The 26,709-nt window shown below is 50.5% G+C and overlaps 2 protein-coding genes across 3 annotated transcripts in view; one reads left to right on the top strand and one right to left on the bottom strand.

Moving 5' to 3' along the window:
• The window catches only part of LOC142559985 (uncharacterized), a 119,785-nt gene extending 98,601 nt beyond the window's left edge, over nt 1–21,184 (bottom strand). The window contains exon 1 of the mRNA XM_075671709.1: nt 20,995–21,184. Within this exon, the coding sequence (XP_075527824.1) occupies nt 20,995–21,184 (190 nt within the window). The remainder of the gene's footprint in view (nt 1–20,994) is intronic.
• LOC142560252 (uncharacterized) overlaps nt 1–26,709 on the top strand; it is a 430,092-nt gene that overhangs the window by 309,342 nt on the left and 94,041 nt on the right. The window lies entirely within an intron of this gene.

Genomic DNA, 26,709 nt, shown 5'->3' with positions numbered 1-26,709 from the left:
TTTAAACAGCAAAAGAGGCAAGAGCGCGTCCGGAGAGTAGGTCCGCAATTAAACGTATGTTTCTTCGCCAGTGTCCGCGCAGTTTGCCCCGTGAAACAAACGCAAGTGTGCGACTTTCTGTTGGAGACTAATACGAAGATATCCTCTGCAACAGAAAGGACCGGCTAGTTGATCGCAACCTTTGCAACACGCAGAGATGAACATGGAATGCGTGTGCGCGTGTAGTAATACATCGAATATTTTTTAACTTTCCAAAGCAAGCAAGACCGTTCCGACTACGACATACGTGTTATTCAAGCGCTTCGGAGCTGTCAAACTTGGTTTCATTATCGTACACCCGAAAACTGTGTAAACAAGCGTAATTGCGTTTGAATGCAGCCGCCAGAAATACGACGCGCGATCTTGTCTTTTGTAGAAAGGAACGTCCTACAGCCACTGGGCCGCCGTACTGATGTGTGTAGTGAGTGAGTGAGTGAGTGAGTGAGTGAGTGAGTACGCGTGCGTGCGTGTTGTGCGCCCGTGTGTATGTGAGCGCGTGCTTGTGCTTGCGCGCGTGCTCCTCAACGTATAAATCTGCTCACTTCCATCCACGGCCACCTGCTGCAGGAAGCGCCTAGCGGCACCTGTGAAGTGCCAACAGTTAATTGCGACTCGCGTAAATGTACGGCATCCAGCCTCTCCAATCGCAGGCCACAGCAGTCAACTCCGCAGTTATAAACGGTCGGGGAGCAATGACACTGAATACCGCGGTCACAAATCTGCACCTCCACTTTATCTTCGTCGTCTTCGTCTACATTCCGTCAACGCAGGGGGGGGGGGGGGGGGGGCTCAATTTGCCCACTCCGAAACCGGTGATTATAACACCTGAGAAACGGCCGGCTGCGACCCTTGCGTAACCCTATGCTACAGCTATAGGCGTCGAGCGAAGCGACCGCCTTGGCAAACGCGTGGAGAGAAGCATGCCGGCCGCCAACAAGCCAACAGAGAGCTTCTTCCGTCCGGTGAAACGATTGGCGGCGAACGGAGGGCCAGTCGGCGGCAATCAGTTGAACGCCGCCCGCTCCTTATCAGGCGAGCATCTTCGCGAACTGCGAGCGCTCGCGCGGGGCGATAAATGAAAGAGAGGATACCAGTAGCGCCGCGGCGTAGAAAATGCGATACGTTCTGGCTCTATATCGGCGCGCGCGCGCAGCTACACAGAGAGAAGGGAGGCTTGTCGGTCGCCTCGGTTACGAAAGATGAATGCGCCGATTTAATGGGCGTAACGCGGGAAGATTGGGAAGCACGTCGCTGGCTTCTCGATGGAAAGGTGCTCGCACTGTGTCGGGACTTGGGTGCAGCGCGGCTACGAGGAACGCGTGCGGCGAGCGCGCTGCGACAGCCGTGTTCCGTGCACCTATAGGACGCTCTGAACACGTTGGTGTCGCAACTGCAGGGTTATGTCGACGTATGTTCGCAAGTTCAAGTTTTGTTTGCCGCACGCCGAGTCCTATTAGGCAGGCTAGATTGCTTTCGGCTGCCCCGCGCGAGATGTATGCAACGTTCCTTCCTGTAGCGGCAAGTGTGTATCCCAGAGGCAAGTATATAATACATTTGATGCCTTTAATACCTTTAATGAGCATGCACAATGGAACACCAGTAACAAGCAAAAAATACGTGAGAGATGTTTTCCACGTAGCAGTCTCAATATCGTGCCAGCAATCGTGCCAGCTAGACGAATATCTCGGTCGATGACGTGTATACACAATCGTTTCGCCTTTTTTCGTAAGTGGTGCATGGGTTAGCAACAAATTAGCAACAGGACGCCACAGCCGACGAACCACCACGAAATGCAAAGTCTCGCGAAAGTATTTTTGATAACAACGTATTTCGTTCTCGTGCCAGGCACCCGGGTTGCTCGGCACGGCCGACGGTGCCATGTTGAAGCCCCGTAGGGCTGGGTCACCTAAGCCAAAGTACTAATGAAGCAACAGTGTTAATATCACGCCGCGGACGTACCATCTAGGATTGCAGAAGATTAGGCGGCGCGATGAGATTACGAAACTTCCAGGCCTTAAGTGGAGTTCGGCTGACGCAACACCGATAATTGGAGATCTCTGGGAGCGGCCTGCAGCGAGCTCTAATAGTACCACGCAGCATGAAACGTATAGTTCATAATGCAATCCTCAAGGCACGAAAGTGCCAGGGTACCCCATGACCGCTTGCCAAATCACTTTCATCTGCGTGCGCCCATAAACACGCTGCTGCACGCATTTATGCGCAGACGCAATGCGCGGGCGGCTTTCGTGGCTCCGCAAACCGAGCCACGCGCTATACGCTTCGCCGTGGCTGTGGCTGACGTAACAAAAGGACGTAACGTCCCGGTGCGGTGCGATTGATTTACGCTTCGCTTTAGTATAAACTGGCAGGGTATAGGGGAGACTTGGCGCGGCTCTCCGGTCTCCGCGACGTCGCGACCGAATGGGCGGGGCCCGCCATCACGGGTGTGAACGGCCTATCGTGGCCTTCAGCCGTGACCTCACGGGGCACGTGCTGGGGCACGCGCCAGGCCTCGCCCCGGACAGGAACGCCTGCGCTTGCAACTTCTCTCTCGCGTATGCGCGCGCGTTCTCGCGGATAGGTATGCGTACATCTTCGGTGGCTATTGCTTTTTTTTTTTTTACTGTAGATCTCGCATGCCATACCTCAGCCCGCTATTAACTCCCTCGAAGCGTTTTTATCGCGAGAACATTTGCTGGTTCAAAATGGAACGATCAATTTAGACACGGTATCCCGCCGTCACGACCGAAGAAATGGGAAACTGCCTCACGCATTACTGAGCGCCTGCGATGACTTGATCACGTGGTAAAAATTTAGAGCGTCGTTATAAACATTAGACGCCGTTAGACGCCGTCATAAGTGTGGCACTTCATAAACAAGACGCTTTATGTTCGCGCCTTGTCTGATCGGTGATCAGAAGTATAATGTAGATGAACCTGCGCCATTTCATCTGGGATCGAGTAGCACTCGAACACGATGTTTACCTTATGATCTCACAGTTTTTTTATAAAGCGTTGTGGTCAGGAAAACGCCGCCATGGTACATGCTAGCGCTATGAATTTCTTAGTTTATTATTTTTTTTATAATCTGTCTCACGTTTATTCTTCTTTACGTTGGTGCACAGAAGGATATGTGCCTCTTCTAACACCCGTTCGGCGAGGTAACAGGGACTCCCTGATGCACAACCGTTAAAAATGCGTTCGCACCATCTCTAAACGAATTTCCTTCAGACAAATGCTACGAAAGTTTCGCGATGCCTGGAGAATTCGGGAGAGTTTTTTTACTCCGAGATGGTTTTCGGATGAAACATGCGCGCCGCAACTTCACAGCATAGACCTGCAATAAGCGATGCACAGTGGTCCTGTTTAGTATAGTTAGCCTTCCACGAATTCTGTGATTACGGTATCACATACGAAAGTATAACGGATGCGTCACCTGTAAAAAAAAAAAAAAGAATGTCAGGGTGAGGAGCTTCGTCCTCCAGCAAGCAAATTTCCTTTTAACTCGTTTCCTCTCGTCACCTTTATTTGTTCCACGAGCTCGTCAAGGTAAGCCGACCCCAAACTTTCCGAGTAGCGTACCTATAAAACCACGCTCTGTAGCCATGATAGTTTGGCCGTAATTGGTTTCGTACCATAGACAGGACCGCAAAGTCGGAGCCTGTAATGTGCAGCGAGGTGGCGCGCAGTATAGACTAGTGGGTCAATCTCACTTTACAGCACTAAGCGATCCGGTGCGCCCAGGTCGCGGTATAGCAATTAGCCAATCCATCAGGAAGCACGCTGGCCTGCTGGAACTGCCGCGTAATTGGCTCGCGCTAGATCGCGTTGCAGTGTATGTGCGTTCGATGGAGCCAGGACAGCGGGGCTTGCCGTAAGCCTAACGATTAGCGATACCGGGGAGCGCGGACGCTAGTTTCGGGTTGGTTTGTATAATGGAAGCTGATCAGGCCAGGGAGATCTTTCCACTATCCGATCACCTCGGTTGTCGGGCCCTTGGGTCTCAAAGTCGTGGGTTCATGTTCCCGTGTGGCTTACAAAAGCAGCGTGTTTGTTAGTGTACAGCGGTGTAAACGACGTAAAGTGTGATTGCTTTAAATTCGGATGTGTCGACAGAACAGCATGTCAGGTCCGCGTTGCCCGAAATCTAGAGCAACGAATAACAAAACAGTAGAGAATTAGAAATACTTGGAAACAGTAATTCAACAAAGTTCTTAAATGCCACGCAAAACGTAGTTAGATTGCTTGATAAAGATGACAACTTCAGTGGGTGTAGGCATACGCTGAATCCACGTTGCTTCCTGGTAATCTTCAGTATTTGATATTTATTTTATATTTGCTCTGACATGACATTGGCCATAAGAGTTTTATAATAGGGCGTACGGAAGGAAACCTCGACAGCCGAAAGTATTACTCAGTGACGGTCCCGCTACATGGGCACCTCGAAACGAAAAGCTGCGGTTTGCAAGCCCTCCACAGACACAAGCCGGTGTTGTGCACTGAAATCTCAAAAAGCCCACTTATATTAATGAATTGTACCTGCTCATAATTAAAATGGCTCTCTGCAAAGATTGCGTATCAAACGGTTTGCTACATAATCTTTGACTCTCACTTCCTATAGGTAACTTCCGGAGCCTTGTCCGAGCACTTCAAAACCTATAGTCAGAACGATGAAGAATGCAAAGCCGTCCGTTTCTCTCTGTAGCACGTACAAAAAGCGAATCTTTACGAGCACAACGTTGAGTGCAGAAGTCTGAATGCCGTTTCCTTGGTAACCTCCGGAACCGTGTCCGCAGAGTCAACTGCCCAGTCGCAGACGGCAAAGTCTGCAAATTCGGTTCGCAGACAACGCGGTAGCACGCGCGATTCTTTTGCAAGAACAGTTCAGTAACAAAAAAAGAAAAAAAAAAGAAAGGCTCGACTGGCGCTCCCTGACCACCGTGCGGAACGCATAAATGTGCAATACCGTCGAGATCCAAAACACCGTGTCCGCACAATGTTCCGGGTAATGCAGTTATGCAGCGCCACACGGCGGAGGAGAACGATTGTTCTCTACGTCACACGGCGGGGCTGTGTGCGCGAGGCGGGTCACCCGTGCGTTCCCTTGCGCAATACAACGACGAGCTTTGAGGTTCTTCTGGTACTTTTTTTTTTCGTTTTTACCTTGCAGCGTGACGAACACGCTTCGCCAAAGGGAGCAGCCGGGTTCGTCAAGCGTGGCCGAGGCACGTTCTTTCACCGGGCTGCTACAAAGTACGCGAGAAAACAGCTTCCGTTTTTGAGCCGTCCTCGCAAAGAAAGCGGAGAGCGAAACCGCGGCGCCAGGAGCAGACGACGTGCGGCAGCACGGGACAGACAGACAGAGAGAGAGGGAGAGAGAGAGTGAGGTGCAAGACGGACGAATCAACGCTTAAACGCCGGTAGGCAAGTGAGAGGGAGGAGAGAGGGAGTATGAATTCGTTAGAACTGTGCAGCACCGGGAAACTAACCCACCCGGCGATTTCCGTATAGTCAACCGATGAAGAAACGAATGTAGTAGTCCGGTCTTTGTTTGTCAACTTTGTTTGTCAAGCAAATTTGTCTGGCTGTCTGCAAACCTTGTCTGGCTATCAAGAAATTTCGTCTTATTTTTCCTTTGAGGCAAAGCTTTCCTTGCGCGAATCCTTTGCAGCTTTCCTTGCTTTCTCTCCGCGAAGATTTCTTTGTACGAGGGTTGGCTTACCAATGGGGCGCTAGCTACTCGCTGTCTCACCGAAAGTCAGTGTTTTAGATGCACGCTGCTATGCACTCAAATGCATACATATAGCTTTGATACTCTTGTACGTGTAGCATAGGTTTAAAGATAGGCATTTTATGGAAAGCTTTCAGAACGCATTCGTCGGAAAGTGAAACCCAGGTGTAAAACATAAGCCTGCAGTCTGTTTGTAGCCGTTCTTATACTTAACATACATATGTAAAGTAAAAAAAGTGACAGATGGTAATAGGTGGCATAAATGAATTGCCTATAGTGAAATGCGCCGAATCACAGCATCAACGCGTTAGGACGGCTTCACAATTAAGCAGGCGCTTAGCCGCCGTGGCTATGGTTTTTCGGCTTGTGTGACTGCAAAGCGGTAACTATTACGATTGCCCAGCACGTGTGAAAGGTGCCGTTTACATGAGTAGACGAATTCGCTGCAAGCTCGCTAGAATAGCTCTATCCGTATAGTCAAAATGCTAGACCGCTAGATGACTTATCAGGCCAGTTGTCTAGAATATTTAGACAGACTAGTTTTCGAAGGAAAGCTTCTACAAAACGAAAAGTAGAAAAAGTCAAGAACTACCCTCCAGGGGGCGAAAAGCACGTATGCTTCGCGGTCTCCTCTAAGGGAGAACGCACATAAAGAAATAAAGCCTATTGTCCCAATTTTCACACCAACAGTACTCTTGAGGGGACTTAGGGACTTATCGGGTCGCCCAGTACCGGTGCTCCCGTGAAACTTCCGTACTTCCCAGACCTCGAAAATCACCTCGCTCGCTCTCGTCAACTTGGGGTTTCAGTCGTTCGGCAAGAGCCTTCAGCTTTCGTCCTTTTCTTTCCCTTACTCTGTGGTGTACTAACGGTCTTCATTACACCGGAGCCCTGCAACACATCTTTTCAGTCCCGCTTTGCCGTCTATATTTTTGAAAAAGTCACTACGTTGGCGTTTATTCTTAAGACTAAGCGAGCTGTACGCGTTGAAGAGTAACGTCAGTAGAACTTGGAAAAAGGGCGTGCGAGTCCGTTGTGTTTATGAGTGTGAGATAAGATCCCGGGGCGCCTTGCACGAACATTCAGTAACGAAAATCATAACGAATTTAAGAACGCGTTCTTAAATTCGTTATTGTTTTCGTTATTGAATGTTCGTGCAAGCTGCCGCCTGTCTAGAATGAGCCAGAATAGTTGTTCAGAGAAAAGAAAGCTGAGCTTTAAACGCAGAGACGTCGGCCTCACCTAGTTTACACTGGCCTCCCACTCTGCACTCGAGAAGGGGCGACGTGAAAGAAAAGAAATGATGAAGATGGAGAGTATGAAGTGCGTACACAAGGGTGTGAGCCATGTTGCGGCGTCTCTGAAGCCGCGAGTTCAGTGCCGTGTTTCGTAGAGAACGGCAAGAACTACCCATCAGGGGGCGAAAAGCACGTATGCTTCGGTCTCCTCTACGGGAGTGCGCACATTTAAAAAAAAAATGGTCATGCACAAAAGTAAGTCAGCAATGGAAGGCAGTGTAGTGCTAACTAGGGTCACGTTCTTGCCTTTTTTTTTTTCCTCTCCTAACATTCATTAAAAGGGTTTTCTTGGCGCAACCCTACCTATATACAAAAACGTCATCTCGTGTGGATTCGGCCCCAATTAGGTGCAGCGGTCTCCAGGTTGAGTAGCACTGCCAGCTTTCACATTAAAAAGGGGAGCACGCACCTGGACAGGGAGGAGAGTGGGAATGACATAAAGAGAACCACGGGCGCAGTGCCTTATGAGCGAGGCCGTCGCGCGGCAGACCATGACTTCGTCCGTGCCTCTGACCGGCGCGTAATGGCAGATGAGGCCCGGCGCGCACACACAGGCGCACACGCATATAGAGGAAAGCAGCGACTGACCTCGCCTGTACTGCCTTCGTCGGCGCAGAACCAACCCGCAAGACCTCCTTCCGCTTTCGTTCCTTCCTTCGCTTACCGAGCGGTTGTATTAACGGCCTTCATTACACCGGATTGGTTCCCGATATCAACCGTCCCTTTCACGCTTATCCGCGGAAGCGCGGGTTTCTAGCCTGTAAGCGCTTCCTATATAAGCTCGCCTTCACGAACGGATTTTTCTCCGCTTTCCTGTCCAGGCCGTTTCCCTCTCTCTCTCGTTTCGGCGGATCGCTCTCTCCACTGCAGTGCGCGCGTTTTAATTATCTCGATGGAGCGGCCTTCCTGCGTGCCGCGCTCCGATCTTCATACCTGTCTTCCTCCTCTCTTCTCGCTTTTTCTGCAACCGTCTGTCTCTATCTCTCTCTCTCACTCATTTCTACGAGTAGGCGAACGGAACCTGGAGGAATGCGCGGCCGACGAGGAGCACAAGCCTGCGGGATTGTATGGAAGCGTGCGCGCCAGAGGGGGTGGTGGGTGGAGAGGGGGGAGGGGGGGGGTGGAAGCCCAGAGCAAAAGCCGCAATTATCGAGGAGACCCACCGCCGGTCGTCGCGAGATGAGGCCACGTGGACCGCATCCTTCGCCCCGGAGCGTTCGTGCGAAAGGCATGCGCACGCGCGGACCCCGACCTAGCTGTCCCGGAGGTCCCCCCGGCTCGCTCGCTGTTGACGCTTGGGTCGCCGGCGTTCGATGCGTCGGAATTGACTCCACCACCCCGTACGAAGTGGCTGCCCGTCGCCCTCACTCTTTATTGTTATTTTCTTTTTCTCGCTGTGCCCTTCCATCCATGTATACGAGCGCGCTGTCCACTGTTAAAGAGAACACGTGACTGGGGAGCACGTGCTAATTATACCCCCAGATGAGTGTGCAGACGCCCGGCTTCGCAGCAGACGGCTTCTAATTGGCGGCACTAGCGCCCTCTTTCCACGCCTGCAGTGCAGTGCTTTTGGCGTGTCTTCTGCAGGTATACTTGCACCTAGACCGCCAGAAGTGTGGCAGCCTCTTAGTGTGGTGTTCCATTTAATAGCGGAATTCATTGTACATCAGGCAGATCTCGCAGAAGCTTTCGTTGACTGCATTTTGTCTGCGACGTTAAGGCTGTGATACCTTACGAAAAAAAAAAAAACGAGAAAATAAATCTCGCTGGGTGCCAAATCCAGAGCTAGCAGCGTAATCACTCAGCCTACTCAAGGGATACTAAACAGCAACATAACAGAGAAATCCGCGTAAGTAAGGTATCCTTTCAAGATTATGTTTGCGTTTCTTTGGCGATAGAAAGTTGGGTGTTGTCGAACGAACAAGTGAATGTTTTCCTTCGAGAATTTCGCTCGAAAATCGCAGTGTTGTTGTTTCCGGGTGACTTCACTGATATCTAAGTATTTGCGTGCGTTTGGGTCGTTGCGCTATAAAAAATGAAGGCTCTCGAAACTAGCGGCTACTTTATGAAATAGTGTAATACTTGTTAATCTGTGACGTCACGAGGAGGAAGTGCGCGAACGTGAACGTGGTGTCGCCAGGCGTCCCGCTTTTTGCGCCTTTTTCTGGCTTACCAAGCTTTCGAAACGGAATGGCTGATGTTTTTGGTATTGCTGAACTACGCGCAGAAAAAAGGGGCGAAAAGATAGATACCAGTCGACTACTCTCTGGACCACACCGGGTGGACTGTCTAGCCACGGAAGCCCCGTTGTTGCCCTGTTGACGTCAGTCGGTCCGAGGAAATTAAGGTGCATTGAACGGGAATTCAAGCACACTATTGGTGACTGAAAAGCTGCAGTAGCAGCTTTCGAATGTGTTGTCTGCAAGTGAGAAAGGCCGCCCGAAATTTTCCGGCAAACGAAATAATGTTCGGCTTATGGCACTAAGTGATACATCAGCCACCGTGTCGTCTGGTTATGCTTGTTGGTAAGCGGGAAGTTTGTGTTGTCAGACACCGTCTTGCTAATCATGAACGATGCAACTGGATCATTAAATTTAATGATTTTACTCATTCTTTCACTGTGACACAAAGCGAGAGTGTTGAATTTTGAACAGCCCAATTCATTTGCATTTCGTCTTTTTGCATCATTCAGACCACCTTTCAACGTGATACACAGCTTTCTCGAATCCTTCTACAGGTTGTGTTCCTTGCTGTAAATAAAACGCGCATCGTTCATCGTTGTTAGGCATGACAAATGTGTGTCCCGTTAGGACGTCCGCTATATGGAAATTCACTCGCGATCACAACAGTGAGGTTAGGTTAGTTAAGCGCCAACTTAATGAAGAGATGGTGGAATGTCGGCCATGGTCAGACTAATTCCCACTTCTACAGACCACCATTGCCAGGACAACTAAAACTACGAAGGCACTATCGTAAATGAAAACTTGGGATGATTCGGAGTTGCTACGTGGGCAAGAACCGGAAGGGCGTGTAAATGAAGCCACAACAAAGGGAGATAGATGAGCGGTCATAAAACATAAACACTGGAGATATAGAATGGACTGAAGGCAGGCGGAACCGAATAAGAAACAAAATAAGCCAGAGAGGAAGAAAGATGAAATACTAAACGTGGTGGGGGGGGAGGGGGGGAGGAAGGCTCAGAGGAGCCGCCTGCCGTGCTCTAAATACAACCGCGGCATTGCCCCGGGTCGAGATTAATGTTATGACGCGCGGGGATTACCACCATCGCCTCGGCGTCGGGGGGCTATCAACCGCCGGGTATTCGGGGCGCCGTTGTAATAGCCCCGACCCAGACGCGCTCAGCGGGGGGTGACGAGGAGGAACGACACGCTCGAGTGTCACCCAGCTTGTCAAAAGCTCGCGGGGGGATTAGCCGCTCGACCCACGCACGGGCTCGCACGCTCGCAGACGGTCAGCGCCGCGAGGGGTCGCTCGATGATACCCCCGGCTCGCTCTCACCCTGGGCCCTGACCAGAGGCTCTCGTCTTTCCGACACGAACTGTATAGGCAGGCTCCCGCACTCCCCGGATCCCTGTGGCGCCCGAATCCTTAGAGGCGAAAACAGGTCTCGTCTGAGGGACCTGCGCGGCGGTCGGCGGGTATGGTTTTGGTGTCCCAAGGCAGCACACGGGCTGTCAGAGACGTCACAGTGAGGGGCTCCGAGTAAATTTTGGCCGCTTGTGGTTCTTCAACGTGCGCCCAAAGTACGGTACACACGAGCGTTCTTGCGATTCCGCCACCAGTACGCGGCCGGAAGCCAAACGCGGGATCTCGTGCTCCGGAGGAGCATGCAGAGCGCTATACCCACTCACATACTTGTGAAGCCTGAACTTATGATATATTAGCGATGAAAAAAAAAAAAAAAGTACCGTCAAGGCGCAGCGCATTCGTCGTTGATTTCTTTCGCGACTGCGCCTTACGATTTGCGCGCGTTGTTCGAGGCGCTACCGAAAGTGCTCGGGATTAGTCGTAACGTATGTGCCCGGCACCAATTGCAGTCCTTTGGCGATTTAATTCTGTAATTTGAGTGGCGCGTTTTGACCTCCTGAACCGGTGAAAAGGTGTGAATCAACACGGCGGTGTCTTGACTCAACAGCGCGTATAATACTGATTCTCAACCTTTCCTTTCTTTCTTTCTTTCTTTCTTTCTTTCTTTCTTTCTTTCTTTCCTTCCTGCTTACTTGTTTACGTGAAGTCCGGCACACAGTGATGACGAAAAAACAAAACCGGCAAATAAAATCAGAAGAAGCTGCGCGCTGACCTCTGCACAAGAGGACGGCTGAGGCCCCCGAAGTTGGTAGAGCCCGCCAAGAGGGGACGTACCGAAAAGAAGGGGCGCCGGTCCTTGCTTCCACGACGAAGGGGTTCGTAGCCTTCGAGATGAACCGATTCGCTGGGATAAGCACGCCCCGGCGGTGAATACCGATTCGGGTGCGCGCCGCCGGTGTCGGCCGCATTTATCTTACTTTGGCTCGCTCTCTTCAGCGGCACCCTGGGAAGATAAGGTTTGCGATCAGATTCGACTTTCTCCTCGCAGGTTGCACCACCGCACGCCGCGGAACATGAGCTCGATTTCAGGAATCGGGAGTGTGCACCACCTCCCCCACTCCACCCTCGGCCGGGCCCGGCCCGGCCCGGCTACTTCGGGCAGTCGGGTCACGTATGTCACACGAGGCACAAAAGACAAAGGGATTACGCGGCACAGGATCCCGCGTGCCGGTTTGGCCGTATACGAGATAGCCTCTGGAGCACGTGCCATTTATAAAGACGGCAAGCAGCGCTTCGTAGTGGCGGCGCGAGCATTGCTCCAGCTGCGATACCAGGTTCCGGGCGTTGACACCGCCGTGTATAGTCTTGGACAACGATATGGTGGCCGGTTGAGCTTCGAGGATGCATCGGTAAAGCAAATGATGGGGTGACCGTCTGAGGGACGTGGGCAATATCCACAGAGCTCGGTCGAGAGTGTCGGAATGGACTCGTCACTGCTATAGGACCAGATGAGAGCCAAATTTTCACCATCTTGGGTCATACCGACCGTTGTGGCTGAAAGTGGGCAGTATGAAACGGCCGTACGTGTTTGTTGCGAGTTGTACGGCACGCTAGCTTCAGCGCAACATCGACGCGGATACTTAAAGGCTGCAATAACTATTGCACATTGGGATGTTGTCGTGTTTGATTGTTTCAATCAAATTGCCTAAACGAACGGCATGACACACTCATCACCCAGCAAGCTGGTATTGATGCCTGTACGTGTTTGGCAGCCTGAGAACGAATGCAGCACACACTAGTGGTGCACACAAGCACATCCGTCCACACGCACACGCGCGCGCGCGCACACTCACCACACACACGTCTACGCTTTCATCAAAACTCGGAGCAGGGTGCTGTCAAGCACTGAAGCGCATGTCTTTATGAGAAAAAGAAATAAGAAGAAAAGCAAACCTCCTTTGATCACTATACACCTTGCGAGCAGTACGTATCGCGGTGCAAACGTTCTTCACTACACTTTTTCGAGGTGCTGAAGTCTGCGTACGCGAAAAGCTTCGATACGTGTCAACTAATGGAAGCGTGCGCTCGCACTCCAGGAAGCCAGCTGAAAAGTTATTCACCACCCACCGAGGCAGGCATAGGATTCTCACTCGTGCCTCAAAAACGAAGTGGGAATAAGCAAGCACTGAACAAAAATAGAAAAAAAAGAAGTTGCGTCGGCATCTTTGCTGAAATGAAAGCTACTTCTCGAGAGAGCTCCATCCCTATTCTTTTCGTAAATATACCAGCAGCGCAGCTCGAAATCCCCAAGCGTGGCGAATCGTGCCTGGAACGTGCAACACGAAGCCGCCTCTGGGTTCAGTACGCTCTCGCTTTGTGAACACGGCAGGCCGTTTTGCAACAGGCACTCCCGATGCATGCGGCACATATAAAACAGTACGGATCGCGTTACTGGTACCCTGACGCCTCGTATAATGTCTCTTTCAAGACGCCTCGGCTTGGGTTAGCCCCTATACCATTTCTCGACAAAACGTATTTTGCGCCTCATTGAACGCGTTATTGCATTTATTTCTGGTCGGTCCCTGCAAGCCGACAAAGAGGTGTTTCTGTTCGTATAGGCTTGGAGATGTGTCGCGTGAAAAAAAGAAAAGAAATAAAAATAAATAAATATCAGAGAATGAAGCACCCTACGAAAGTGATCGCACAAGAGTTCGAACTACTTCTCGAGGTTATGGCCTGAATTGTTACGGCCCCCTTACCCCAAGCACTATTTACGGAGCATCTTAGGAGGGCGACGTTCGAAGAAAAAGGATGTTTTAGATGAAAACATGACCGCGTCATAAACAATTCTTAAAGTATGTGTTACGAGCGTACGAAGAAAACGGATAACGGAGCCAGAGAAAGCGTAGTGGGAGATTAATTGTTACGCTTAATTGAATCGTACAAATTATAAAGAAAAATGAAAATGAGAGTGGACAAAAAGACAACCTGCCGCAACTGGGAACCGAACCCACACCTTCCGCATTGCGCGTGCGATGCTACTGTGGCGGCCACCCTCCTGTCCGGTATCCTGGGGTATTTGCATACAAAATTAGCCATGGGAGTGTTATAGCCAGCCCCCCTCGCGGTCATGACGACGGATGTGGAACATCCTTACCGTCGTGTAGCACGTGAGCTTAGGCAAAGGCGACTGGCCAATATCTAGACCTTTATATGCGCTAATTCGCGGCATCAATGATGCCAAAGTAGAGGACCCTCGCTCCTTTATTTATTATTTTGATTGTAAAATACTTTACAGGGCGCCTTCACGGGGCATTCAGTAAGGGGGGCATAGAACCAAGTAAGCACATAAAAGCGGCAATCTCATGACAATATGAAGGTAGAAGAAAACAACACCAGCCAGGTGCACGGCATAAAAATTACAGAAACATATTAGCGACATAGAGCTGTGCATGAAAACAATAAAAAAACAACTTGTTAAGTTTGTAACAAACGTATTACAGTGCAAGGAAAAAGTTGGAAAAATAAAACTAAACAGTGTGTATGATAGCATGGGCTTACAAGGGTTGATTGAGTGCCTGAATTTTTCACGGTTAGTTCCGGCAACTATGTTATTGTGGGCGCTGTTCCAGTAGCGATAGCACGTGGAATTGAGGGTGAGTTAAATGCTTCAGTTTTACCGGAGATGCTCGTGAAGCTAAGGTGATCGTGTAATCTGCGCAACGTGCGCGATGACCTTTCTATAGGCGTAGGATGCGTTTGTTAGTTTGGTAAGCGTATGAAATAATGACAATGGGGCTATGTTGCGACAATTAATTAGCAGCTGAAGCGAAAGGTGAAGCTTTATTTGAGTTACGCGAGAATGGTTGTCATAATTTCGGGAAACGAAACGTGCGGCCCTATATATATATTGGATTGAATCCAGCAAGTTAATTAAGTAATTTTGGTAGAGAGACCAGACCAGAGCGGCGAACTCAAGCCGTGGGCGAACGAATGCTTGAATACTCTTACTGCATACATCAGTTACGCGAAGAAGTCTTCTCGTACGCGGAACTTGCCAGCGTAAACCTAACAGGGGAAGGGAAACACTTTTTAGTGCATGTGTTCGCGAGGGGTCACATGGTTAAACGTGAAATATATTCTTCAATAAGCCTTCCGAATGTGAATAGCTTTCCACAAACGGATTTGCCCTATCCATGGGTCCCCTAATTCTAAAGCTTCCTAATAACTTAGCTATCGTTTTCACTGGTTCGGACTTTGGTCGAACTGCGTGCTCTGGGAGTCTGCTGTTATCTGTCAAAGATGCCTGTATATCTGCACATTCTTGAGAAGCCACTTTCGCTGTTTGCGGCGTCATGCTGGCTTCTTTATCTCTTTCGCTAAGGGTCCAATAAAGATGAGTTGCAATCCTGTGAGAATATTTTTTATCGAGTGGGATAACTTTCAGCAATGCTTGTACGTAACGCGGTTTAGCTGCCTGCAACTGGAAGGTGCGGTACAGCAGGAAAACATTTCCGCGTTTCCGCCCACGCTGTTAAGGAAGAAGAAGAAGAAGTAGACGAACAACAACATTGCGCGAGTTCCGGCTTGTTCCCGCAACAAGAGACTCCATCTGAGGCACCCGGGCAAACTCACGCGCGTGATAAGATTTTTATCCCTCCCTTTATCGGCTCCTCGCCTACTGCGCGCGAGAAACGCTGGGCCGCCCAGTTGTACCGCGATCGTCCACGCATTGCAGAGCTCCTCCATTCAGAAACGTGTGTAGTTTTCGCACAAGCCTGCACCTCGGCAGCCAGATGCTTATCGCTTGCGATCAAGACAAGACCGTGACGCGGTAGACCACCGCAGAGCGAGCGCTCCGCGTGCTCTACAGAGGCGCCCATTGTGCGAGAGCAGTCGGTGTGTTCGCATAAGCATATATGCGCCTCGACCGAGCAACTTCACGTACGCATACTTCGTGGTTAGAGAACAGACGTGACGAGATCGTTCTGCGTACCGTATCGCGTTTGTAAAGTACCGTCGCAGAGGAATACTACATAAGAGACAAGCGCGCCGTATTGCGGCGACGGTACTGTAGTATGCTAGCCAGTGCTGTTATCGCTGATCACGATCTATGGCTATTGCTCTTAGTGCAATCCCAACACAGCATCAGCCGTATATAGTCTTGCTTCCGCGTTCAACATACACTACGGAACATGTTTTCCGCCTCCCAATCCGACACCACTATACTGTAGCTAATAGTTCCCCTTGAAAGCAGTCTTCTGGTAAGGCACGTAACAAAGACCCTTAAGCAAAACACACTGCACAAGTAGGAAAACAGTGAGAACGTTTAGCAATTTTGTACATCTATCTATCTCCGTGTGTGCGCGGGGGGGGGGGAGGGGGAGGAGACAGGGGGCGTCTGTGAGAGTGTGTAGACTGTTGCAGCAGTATAGCATACTATACATGCATGTGACAGTATCGACTGCGTTTTTGTTTTCTTGGCATTTATTCAGTTACTCCAATCAACCAGCGGCTGTCCCACTTTTAGCACTACGTAACCTTCTCAGCTCCGCTAAGCTAAATATTGCTCCCTTGTTCTCGAAATTCCTTCACGATTGCTTTTCACGATTGCTTTTTTTTTTAAGTGCGAGAGATGCCATTCTTTTCCTTCTCGGTTATAAACCAATTCGCCCGAGAAAATGTTCTATTACGTCATCTACATTATCGTTTCGGAGGTTTCTGATTTCGAAGATATTATTTATGAGGGCAAAAATTTCCCTGCGGGCTCCAATAGAAAGCGTTTTGTACTACAATACGAAAAGAAGTGGATGAAGAAAAAGAAGGGCTTTATATTGTTTGGAGAGTTGTTCGTTAAGCAGCGGAAACTAATTGCTGTTTATACTGATGGGAAGGACATCGAAGTACGTCAGGTACAGACGTTCACGTTTTGTTTTTCTTGTTGTCCAGTGTACACAGAAAGCTCCAAATTCAACAAACAAAAGCAGTCTAGAAACCGGGGTGTGTAGTCGAAACTCACGTGTTCAGATGGCTCTGAAATTATTACTGAGGGCCAGCTAAAGCCGGTGACCTAAGTAGAGAGAAGTAGGCAGGACCAAATGCAGAAGGGAGAGCGCTTATTCTCTCTTCCTGTTTCTGCCTCGATCTTCATCTTAATTTCCCGCTCATTGTTCATTTCACTGCGATGGGACGCAACTAGCCCAGGAAGGATCAATGCTAAGCAAGGATGCGATCAGAGTACAAGTTTTAGTCGATGACGAACACAGTCCCGCCGACGCATACGCAACCGATTCTCGGTACAACACGTGTCCAGATGTGCCGCGTTGCTTTTACACAGACGGCGTTCCGGCTCATTCGACATGCATTCTGCGCGGCCGAGGGCCAAGCCCACAACATCCACGGCCGAACGCCTTCTATACCAGCTCAGCACGGCGGCGATGGCGGAGTTCGTGCGCTCGGAAAAGGCGTGCCCACGCTTGTCCATCAAACCGAGCTTGGTGCGCGTGTGTGGCCAGCCGCGCGCAGCATGAGCGAACGCAGCGCTCCCTCGCGATCTCGCACACCGAGCACGCAGCGTCGCGCATCTACGCGCATCTTGACCTTAACGCCCCCTCCCGGATTTCCTGGCGGCGCGCGGTACGCTAAAGCCAAGCGCTTGCCTTCGGTGTGCGGTACTGCACAGCGGCCCGCAGTCGAGGGCTGTTAATTCCTCCGAGTGCCGCGAGAATTTCACGGGCCGATTTACGGGCCGCTTGTCATTGTTTCGGTCTCCACGAACAATGTTTGTCATTCTTGGTGTGCGGAAGAAGGCGCGTATCGGGGTTCGATCGAGTCGACGGGCGTGACGTGTGTACACACACACACACACACACACACACACACACACACACACACACACACATATATATGTATATATATATATATATATATATATATATATATATATATCTTTGGCGTGCAGGTTATCTATTGCATTGGCTTTCGATTCGCACACACAAACCCGCACTATAACCCTCTCTGCCTTCCCCCTCCTCCTTATACCGCGATGCTTCCACGTCACTGTACACTTTTAGCTAAGCGGATTAATGAAACAATGTGTTTAACCGTTACCTATTCCGTTCCAGCACGTCTGACCGCGCTCGAAAAAAAGAAGGAAAAAAGGAGATTGGAGCACTGATCCCTGTTTAGACCAATTGCTTTCTCTCTCTAATTCTGTCTTTCTTCCTTTCTTTTTTCCTTGGGCTTTTACGCTTTTAGACGAACGCTGAAGCGGCAACAGCATATCTAACCGGTGAACAATCCATCATTCTAGTACCTGGGGGATAGGTACAGAAAGCAGGAAAGCGTGCGAGATTGCAGAACGAAGCACTAAATCACCATCTCATCTGCATAATTTTCTGCGAAACTCGTGTCATCCATCTTCGGTGCGATTCGTTTAGTAAGCGAAACTCTCTTAAGTGACACCGGTAGTATCCTTTGCTTGACCGGCCCAGAATACGCAACAAAGGCTGTTTTCTCACGAACCGCTAGCGGCGTTTTCCTTCGCACGTCTGTCAGAGGTACATTCGGGGCCTAAAGTTTCCGGACCCGCCGTGCTGCAGTAAGAACGAATTTCGTGGAGATCTGTGCATGCGAAATTGCATCTATAGGAGGGCATCCTATGTCGGCGCGTGCTAATTAAAGGTACGGTGAGTGAATACGAAGGGGAATTTCCGGTTATCAAGGTTCCTGGCGCAATACTCGAAAGAGCGAGTACCATTTCATAGATTCGGCCGGGCAACCGACAGTGTGTGGCCTTGAAAAATATTTTGCTATAGAGGGACTTCACACATGCATACTAATGCAGGAAATAAAATTAGTTGGGAGCTTGTCTCTCTCTCTCTCTCTCTCTCTCTCTCTCTCTCGTTTTTTTTCTTCTTTCTACTTAACTTTCCCACCACAACCGTTGACAGCTGTGCGCCAATTCGACTGCCAACATAGGATAGGATAGGGATAACTTTGATAAAGTGCCGGCAAACGACGGTTTAACGCGTCGTGACGCTGGCCAAGCGTCGACCTGGCGTTATACCCTATATACTCTGCACTATCCCGGTTGGGCCCGTTTGTACTGGGTTATGAGGCTTGTGTTTTTTCTAGCGCACCCCAGGCCTGCTGGACGGCCCATAGTTGTCAGTCCTTGTCTGCTGACTGTAGTGCACCTTGAAGTTCGGGCCGGTAAGTCCTGGAGGTAGCTGCCGTCGGGAACCTGGCACAGTCCCACATGATGTGTCATTGGTCCGCCGGACCCGCTGCACAAACACCGCACAGCCCACTCGGATAGAGCTCTGGGTGAAGCACGTGCAGCATTGCAGGGGCGAGGAGTGACGCGGTCTGTATTTGCCTTAGGATTACGGCCTCCTCCCGACTGAGTGCCGGGTGGGGAGGCGGCATTGTCCGTCGAGCTAAGCGGTAACACTTTGTTACTTCTGCATAACTAGTCAATCTGTCCTTGGTTTCGAACCACCACACGGAACGGTCACTTCGGGGGCGCGGAAAGTAAGCGCTCGCGCCGCCGAATGGGCCGTCTCGTTGCGGTTCGGTGAGGATGCACACTCGCCGGCGTGTGCCGGGAACCACTTGATACGGACGGTGCTGCCGCGGTCTTGAAGTTGGAGCTTGCCGATGATGGCGGCCGCCGGCGCGCATATTCGCCCCTTGGCAAAGTTGCGCACGGCATTGCTCGAGTCGATGAGCACGGTGCGACACTCGGCCTCGGTGATCGCCAGAGCGATGGCAACCTCCTCGGCGTCTGTGGCGTTCGTGCACAGCACGCCCGCTGCCGTTGTCTTGGTGCCGGTAGCCGCCGCAACGACCACTGCCGCGAAGCCTTCCCGCTTGTATTCCGCGGCGTCCACGTACCGGGCGTGCGGGTCTTGGGTGTGTTGTTCGGTGAGGGCCTTGGCCCGCGCCTGCCGTCGTTCTTGGTTGTACTCTGAGTGCATGTTCTTCGGGATGGGGTTCACGTAATAGTGGGCCCGCGCCTCATCTGTGACCTCGCACGGTTGCCGGCTGGGAGCTTGCGGGTTGAACCCAGAGACGTCAGTATACTGCGGCCCGTCTTGGTGGTAGAGAGGCGCTCGAATTGCGCGATAAGCTGCGCCTCGGCAATTTCTTCTAGGGTGTTATGGACACCGAGCTGCAAGAGCCGAGCCGTACTCGTGGTCTCCATTAAACCCAGCGCCGTCTTGTAAGCCCGTCACATCAGTGTGTTGACCTTGGTCCTGTCAGTGACGTGCCAGTTGAGGTAGGCCGCAACGTAGGCGATGTGACTGATTACGAACGACTGGGCAAGGCGCACGAGACTGTCTTCACGCATGCCCACCCGTCGTGTAGAGACTCGGTGTATGAGCCGGATGGCGCCCATTGCCTTGGTGGTAAGCTTGTTGATGGTCTCGTCGTTGCGGCCGCTCTTGTTAAGCAGCAGGCCCAGGACCCTGATCTTGGGAACTTCGGGGATGCGTTGCCCCGATGCAGTCACAATCTTGATGTGATCACACTACCGAAGGGGAGCGCGCTTCCGTCCCGGTCGAAGCGGTTTGAGGACGAACAGCTCGGATTTGGCGGGCGAGCACATTAGGCCTGTGCCGTCAAGGTGCTGCTCGATGGCGGTAACCGCCGCTTGCAGCTGTTGCTCGATGCTGGCGTCGGTGCCGCAAGCCGCCCACGTACAGGGTAATGTCGTCGGCGTAGATCGTATGCCGGACGCCGGTCCCCGCTACTGCCCTCGCTAGCCCGATCATGACGAGGTTAAAGAGCAACGGCGAGATGACCGAACTCTGTGGAGTACGCGTACTGCCGAGCTTGTGTTCGAGGAGCTTGAGGTCTCCGGCGTGCAGTTCCACCGTGCGGTTGGTCAAGAAGTCTTGAATATAATTGTAGTTCGTTACCCCCTTGTTGAGTCTTGATACTTGTGTAAATATGGCTGAGTGTTTGGCTTTGTCGAATGCACTTTGTAAATAGAGACCCAGAATTACTTTGCTGTCTTGTGTCTTGTTGTCGATGATTTCTTGTTTGAGTTGTAACATGGCATCTTGTGTGCTGAGTCTGCGCCGGAAGCCGATCATCGTGTCAGGATAGAGGCCTTCCTTCTCTAGGTATTCCTGCCACCGGTTGGCGACCACGTGCTCTAGCACCTTGCCCACGCAGGACGTCAGCGAGATGGGATGCAGGTTGCCGATGCCCAGTGGTTTGCGCGGTTTCAGAATCAGGATCGTTCTTGCCGTTTTCCACTGTCGGGGGAGCTTGCCCGAATGCCAGCATTCATTGAAGTAATGGGTTAGGGCCTCTATCGAAGCATCGTCCAGGTTGCGTAGCATCTTGTTTGTAACGAGATCTGGGCCGGCTGCTGAGCGGGTGTTGAGCTCGTTCAGCGCTACCCGTACCTCTGATATGGTAATGTCTCGGTCGAGCCACGCGTTGGGAAGCCCCCCGTACGGCGGGTGGGTTTCCGTAGGCGTGTCTGGTAGATACTTGGCTGCCAGGCCCCTGATAACAGCATCTTTTCCTTGTTGTTGTGTGATGGTGTGCATGGAGGCGGGCCAGGCGGTCGCGCTGGTATGACTTGGTCTTTGTTTCGTCTAGGAGGTGCCGAAAGATATTCCATGTACAACTGCGATGCACTTCCCTGTCAGCTCGGTTGCAGATTTCGTTCCACTGTTGACGGCACAGGAGCATGCAATGTTGTTGAATCGCCCTGTTTAAGTCAGCCACTTTCTTCCTCAATTTGCGATTCAGCCGGTGCTGCTTCCAACGCGCCTGTATCGATAGTTTGGCCTCTATCAGATGGGCCAGGCGGCTGTCCATGCTGATGACGTCCTCGTCTGTTCGTATGGTCTTTGTGGCTGAGCGCACTGCATCGCGGAGCTGCGCCGTCCAGGTTTCGATCTCTGTGATGTCTTGTGCTGTGGTGAGGCGCCCAGGTCGACGCCCGTGTTGTGCCATGTTACTTTGCCCTTGTGGTCATTTTTGATGAATGTAAGGTCTGGTGTGGTGTCTCGTGCTACGGAGCTGCCGATGCGGGTAGGATGCGCGGGGTCCGTGATTAGGACACAGTTGTGGTCCAGGGTATCGTGTAATAAGTCCCGTCCCATGGCCGTGTCCTTCACATAACCCCACGCTCGATGGGCGGCGTTGAAGTCCCCTCCGATCATCAACGTGTTGTCTCTGGTTTGGGTGCTGGCTGTGTGTAGTAGGGTCTTGAATTTCTGTGTTTGGTGCTTGGGGTTACACGGAAAGACTTTCATACGCAACTATTGAGAATGGGAGACGCCTTTGCGAAAGAGGCAGAACGACTCCAAGTCAGTGGATGATGGCGAAAGCATTCTTCCCCTCACGCCACAAAACAAGCTTGAAAAAACGTCTCCCTGGTCACCACTTTCTGCTCTAACGCTTCGCACGGGACAGAAACGTCACCTGATTATCACTCCAAGTGCACAATCACAAGCAGCCTCCCCGTAAGTTGCTGGCTTATACCAACTCTGTTTTCTCCTTCCCCTTACTTCGCTGTGCTTTTCTTTTTCTTCGGGCATATACTTGCGCAGAAACTAAGACGGAAGCTATAACAACAGAGGCTTATATATATATATATATATATATATATATATATATATATATATATATATATATATATATATATATATATATATACACACACACACACATACACACATAGAACAATGGCGACACCGGATACAGCGTGCACACGATTGAGCACCGCGTGTGCTGAAGACACCCAACCCCGTCTATGCCGGCATCGGCGCTTTTCGGACCATCTTCCACGCACCGTAAGCAAGAGCAGTTGCTAAATAGGAGCTCAAGCCAGCTGAGACAAGCGCCGCAACAAAGGAAGAGTGGCTATGGCAGCGGAGGCGAGGTAATATGAAGAGCAGGGCGCAACAAAGCCCCGTTCTCCTTGGTGGAAAAAAAAAAAAGGGGGGGGGGGGCATCACATGGATGCAGCCTTCACGATACGCGTTTCCCCGGGCTCAGCGCCTTCGCTCTCGCTGGAAACACAAAACCTAGCAGGCCAGGCGCCCGCTGTCACCAGCGGTTATTCTTATACTGCAGCCGCATCCCAGATCTCCTGTCGCTTGTTCTCTTGCTGCCAGGTCGTGCTGCCGCGTTTACCCAAACGTAGCCCGCACACACAGCGTGCATAGCCCTTGGCTTCCGCGGGTCGCCGACTGTTTGGGCATGCAACACGAATGGGTGTTTGCGTTGTGCGCCATTAACTTGGTGTGCTACCACTTACCAGCAAATGTAATGCTTGCCGATCCTCACCAGCACCACTTAAGACGCTTACCACGTAACACAGAGAATTTACCGTCACCTCATACCATCTTCAAGGGGTGTACGGTTGCGCGATTAGAAGACGGGACTAAAGAATACACACAGGGACACACACAGCGCTGTGTGTGTCCCTGCGTGTCTTATTTTGTCCCGTCTTTTAATCGCGCAACCGTAGGCCTCTTGACGATGCATTACCAACAAGTCCACATTGCAACCCTCGTGAACCTTATTCCACCTGATAACCAAAGCCTAATAACACAGGGCATTCACTCTCCAGTGTTGTCTTGCTTGTGCCTGTCCTAACTGGAGCTGTTGAAGATGGATCGCTGCCAACCTGCCCAATTTTCAATGTTAGGGTAAGGCTTAACACCTCACAGACCTTACAGACAGCTTTACATGTCATTAAATATCGTTTTACTCGTCGTGGCGCCTCAGTAGCTATGACATTTCGCTGCTAAGCACGAGGTCGCGGGCTTGGTAACTGCATCAGCGGTCGCAGTCCGACGGGGGCGGAACGCGAGAACGCTGGAGATACCCTGATATGGGTGCACGTTAACGGAGGCGCGGTGGCGAAGCTTAAACCGCAGTCTTCCGATACACGTCGTTACTTATAACACACTCTGCAATTCCTGGACGATAAACCCAGCGACTTCATATTGTTCGATGTTGCCGTATAGTCAAAATATACCAGGTATCACATCTTTAATTGAACGCACGCCTCTATCAACATCTGAAGTTTTAACTATTGCAGCAATCGTTTCTTGGATTTCGATCGAATGTATTCTCTTTCACATCGTCGTTCTTGCGCATTTTATTGCAGCACGCAGTCAATCCTCAATTGAGAATTGCGCCGTTGGTTCCATTCACGGCTTGAAGACATCAGCGCGCAAGCGCTTGTTCTTGTGGCGCATTGCATGGTGCGTGACTCAAACGAACAGGTGCATAGAGAGAGAGAGAGAGTAAACTTTATAGAAAAGAGCACACGAGCGTAGTAGCTCTTCCGCTGTGCAGTGGTTTGGATGACCATCTGAGTTACTACTTCTGTGGCCGCACACCTCAAATTGAAGACACTGTCCTCACTGGCATGCATCGCGGCAATCCTATGCACGTCTCATTTGAGGCAGCTATGATGGCTCGGGAAGAAGCCCTAATCGTGAGCAAATACCTATTGCGCTATCAAACAAGGAGCTATCTTACCTAGAGACTGCGGGCTAAGGTACAAGAGGATGCGCTCTCTGTTATCAGTCAGGTATCAGTCCTGTGGCTTTTGTTTCCTTATATTATTCACCACTAATTTCGTCAATACACATTTGGAAGTGAACGCTCTTGTCCGTTACATTTATTACTTTTTCCTCATCCATTTGTGAACTGTGGTCTTCAAATCCTAAGGCTGACGCAAGACAGAAGTATTTAGCGATCGCTCAGAGGGTCCTTTGACCTGCAATCTACATATACACGTATATACTTGAAGTATAGACTGATAACGATGAAGAAGATGGACATGATGATGAGCCTACGCAGGCGTATTGCGACTAATGATAACCTCCTTTCTCTTATGTTATGTGCCCTCTATCTCTTCTCCCCATCTTTCATCCCCCCCATCCCGCTCCCATGTGTTGGGTAGCAAACCGGTTAGGCAAAACTGGTTAACCTCCCTGCCTTCCTTCTCCACTTTTTCCTTCCTTCCTTCCTTCCTTTCTACCTAGCGTCAGGCAGTGTGTACCGTCAACCACAAAATTTTAGGGAACACAAGATCTGAGGAAAAAACTGAATGTTTGCGCAGCCTCACAACGCAGCCCAGTATTAGGATTTACAGCCTTTACTAGTACATGTGAACAACATCGTGATGTTTGGTTTTACTGACTACTGTTGCAGGTTCCTCAGAAATTGAACGTTTTCCGAGATCCCGTGGTCCGTAAACTTTTGTGGTTCATTGCACAAGCACCGCACATAAATCCCGACGTCGGTTGTGGTTATGACGACCCTACGGAAGTGTAGTAAACCTAACCATCAACACGGGCAAACGTGCCCGCGCAAGACACGGTATACACAGGCAGGGGACATGAAAAAAGAAACGATCACGATGATAACGAAACTATGCAAGGGTGCGTGCAGCTTACATGCAGCGCTGTCCCTGCATTAACCGCCATGACTAATGGGAGGAGATAAATGTTTAATGATGAAAAAGGTAGAGAGGCCGACGTGAGGAACATTCCTCCAGCCATCTACTTTAAGCTGGGGCTAGGGGTAAAAGGCAAAAGAAAGATGAACATTGACGACGGTGGCATAGGGAAGAGAAGTGGACCCATCCATTGATCCCGATTACACTGCCAAGCAAACGCACACTGCGTGCGCTGCGGTAACACTGTTTACTGTACAGCCTGCTGCTTCTTCGCGCGTTTCTACGGTAGTAGAGCTGAAAGGCAGCCGCCGCCACCGACACGACTTGCCCGTGCAGGCAGCGGATGCCGGCGACTCTCCCACTTCCCTCATCCCTCCATGTGGCGAGCGGGGAAGGCGAGCTCCGGTTTTATGAAGCGCCGCTGCCTCCTCCGGTGGCTGCGCCCTTTCTAAGGGCGAAGAGGATTTCATTGTTGCCTCCAGCTCGGCATGCGGGTTTCTCCTTCGCGTTTACGCCGTGGTGCGCGGCTCCTTTGAGTACGCAATCCTTTCGGTCCTACAGTTAGAGCCGCTAACGTATTATTTTCATTGTTTTCGTCTCTGTTTGTTTCTTTGTTGTTGTTTGGTGCTCTTTCTTTCTTATGAGTTCAGTTTTCTGCTATTCTTGTCAAGCCGAGACGTAAAGAGAGTTGCTGCTCCTCGCTCGTTTCTTCTCCTTGCGCGCTAAGACGGCTATAACAAGTAAAGAGCGCCGGTGTGAAGTAGAGCGAAGCACTAGATAGTCTTCAGAAGGTCTTCTGAATGCAGCTTAGACTATCAACGTTTCGTTCTCTTGTTCTTTCCTTTCTCCTTCTTTTTTGTCCAAAGGAGTGAGTGAGCCGGCGCTTTTGCATTACAAAAACGGAGGCGTCGTGCCTACCACCGTGCAACCACAACGCCAATGGATCGGGAAGCACAATGAGTTGCCACACAAAGTTGAGCTTCTATGTGGTATCGGTTGTGCCATGCTGGCTCGAATAGTTTACGCGCGGCTCAGTTCGTTCTCGTTAAAGTACTTCTGTGCAGCGCCAAATTCGGCGACTTTCTCTTCTCTTTATTTTTTTTTTCTCTCCACCAGCGTTGCTCTGCGTCGGACGTGTTCTGAACGTAACATAGACGCAACATTTCTTTCTTTCTTTCTTTCTTTCTTTTTCTCGCAACATTTCTTTGTTTCTTTCTTTTTCTGTTCAGAAGAATTCAGCAGTCGCTTTTGCATAAGGAAACATGCAGTTTGTACAGATAGCACTCTTCAACAACTGTGCATATGCACGAATAAGGTGCCAGTCTACGTGTTACAGAACAAATCGTGTCAGCGCACCCTGCAGTCTGTTTATGCGTGCCTTCGTACCTTTATTTCAAGGATCGAAATCCTTGAGGCAATATGCTTTGTTGTTGTTTTCACATATAAGTATTCGTGTCCTGGTTCATGACGTCGTCGTCGTCGTTGTCTTCGTAGTAGTAGTAGTAGTAGTAGTAGTAGTAGTAGTAGTAGTAGTAGTAGTAGTAGTAGTAGTAGTAGTAGCAGCGGCTGCTGTTGTTTGATACAAGTATTTGTAGTGCTTCTTGATACTTCCCTCTTGTTTTCTCTTTCCTTTTTTAATCCTTT

Source organism: Dermacentor variabilis, chromosome 10 (genome assembly GCF_050947875.1).
Source record: "Dermacentor variabilis isolate Ectoservices chromosome 10, ASM5094787v1, whole genome shotgun sequence".
Classification (NCBI taxonomy): Eukaryota; Metazoa; Arthropoda; class Arachnida; order Ixodida; family Ixodidae; genus Dermacentor; species Dermacentor variabilis.
This window is presented reverse-complemented; position numbering and strand designations above follow the sequence as displayed.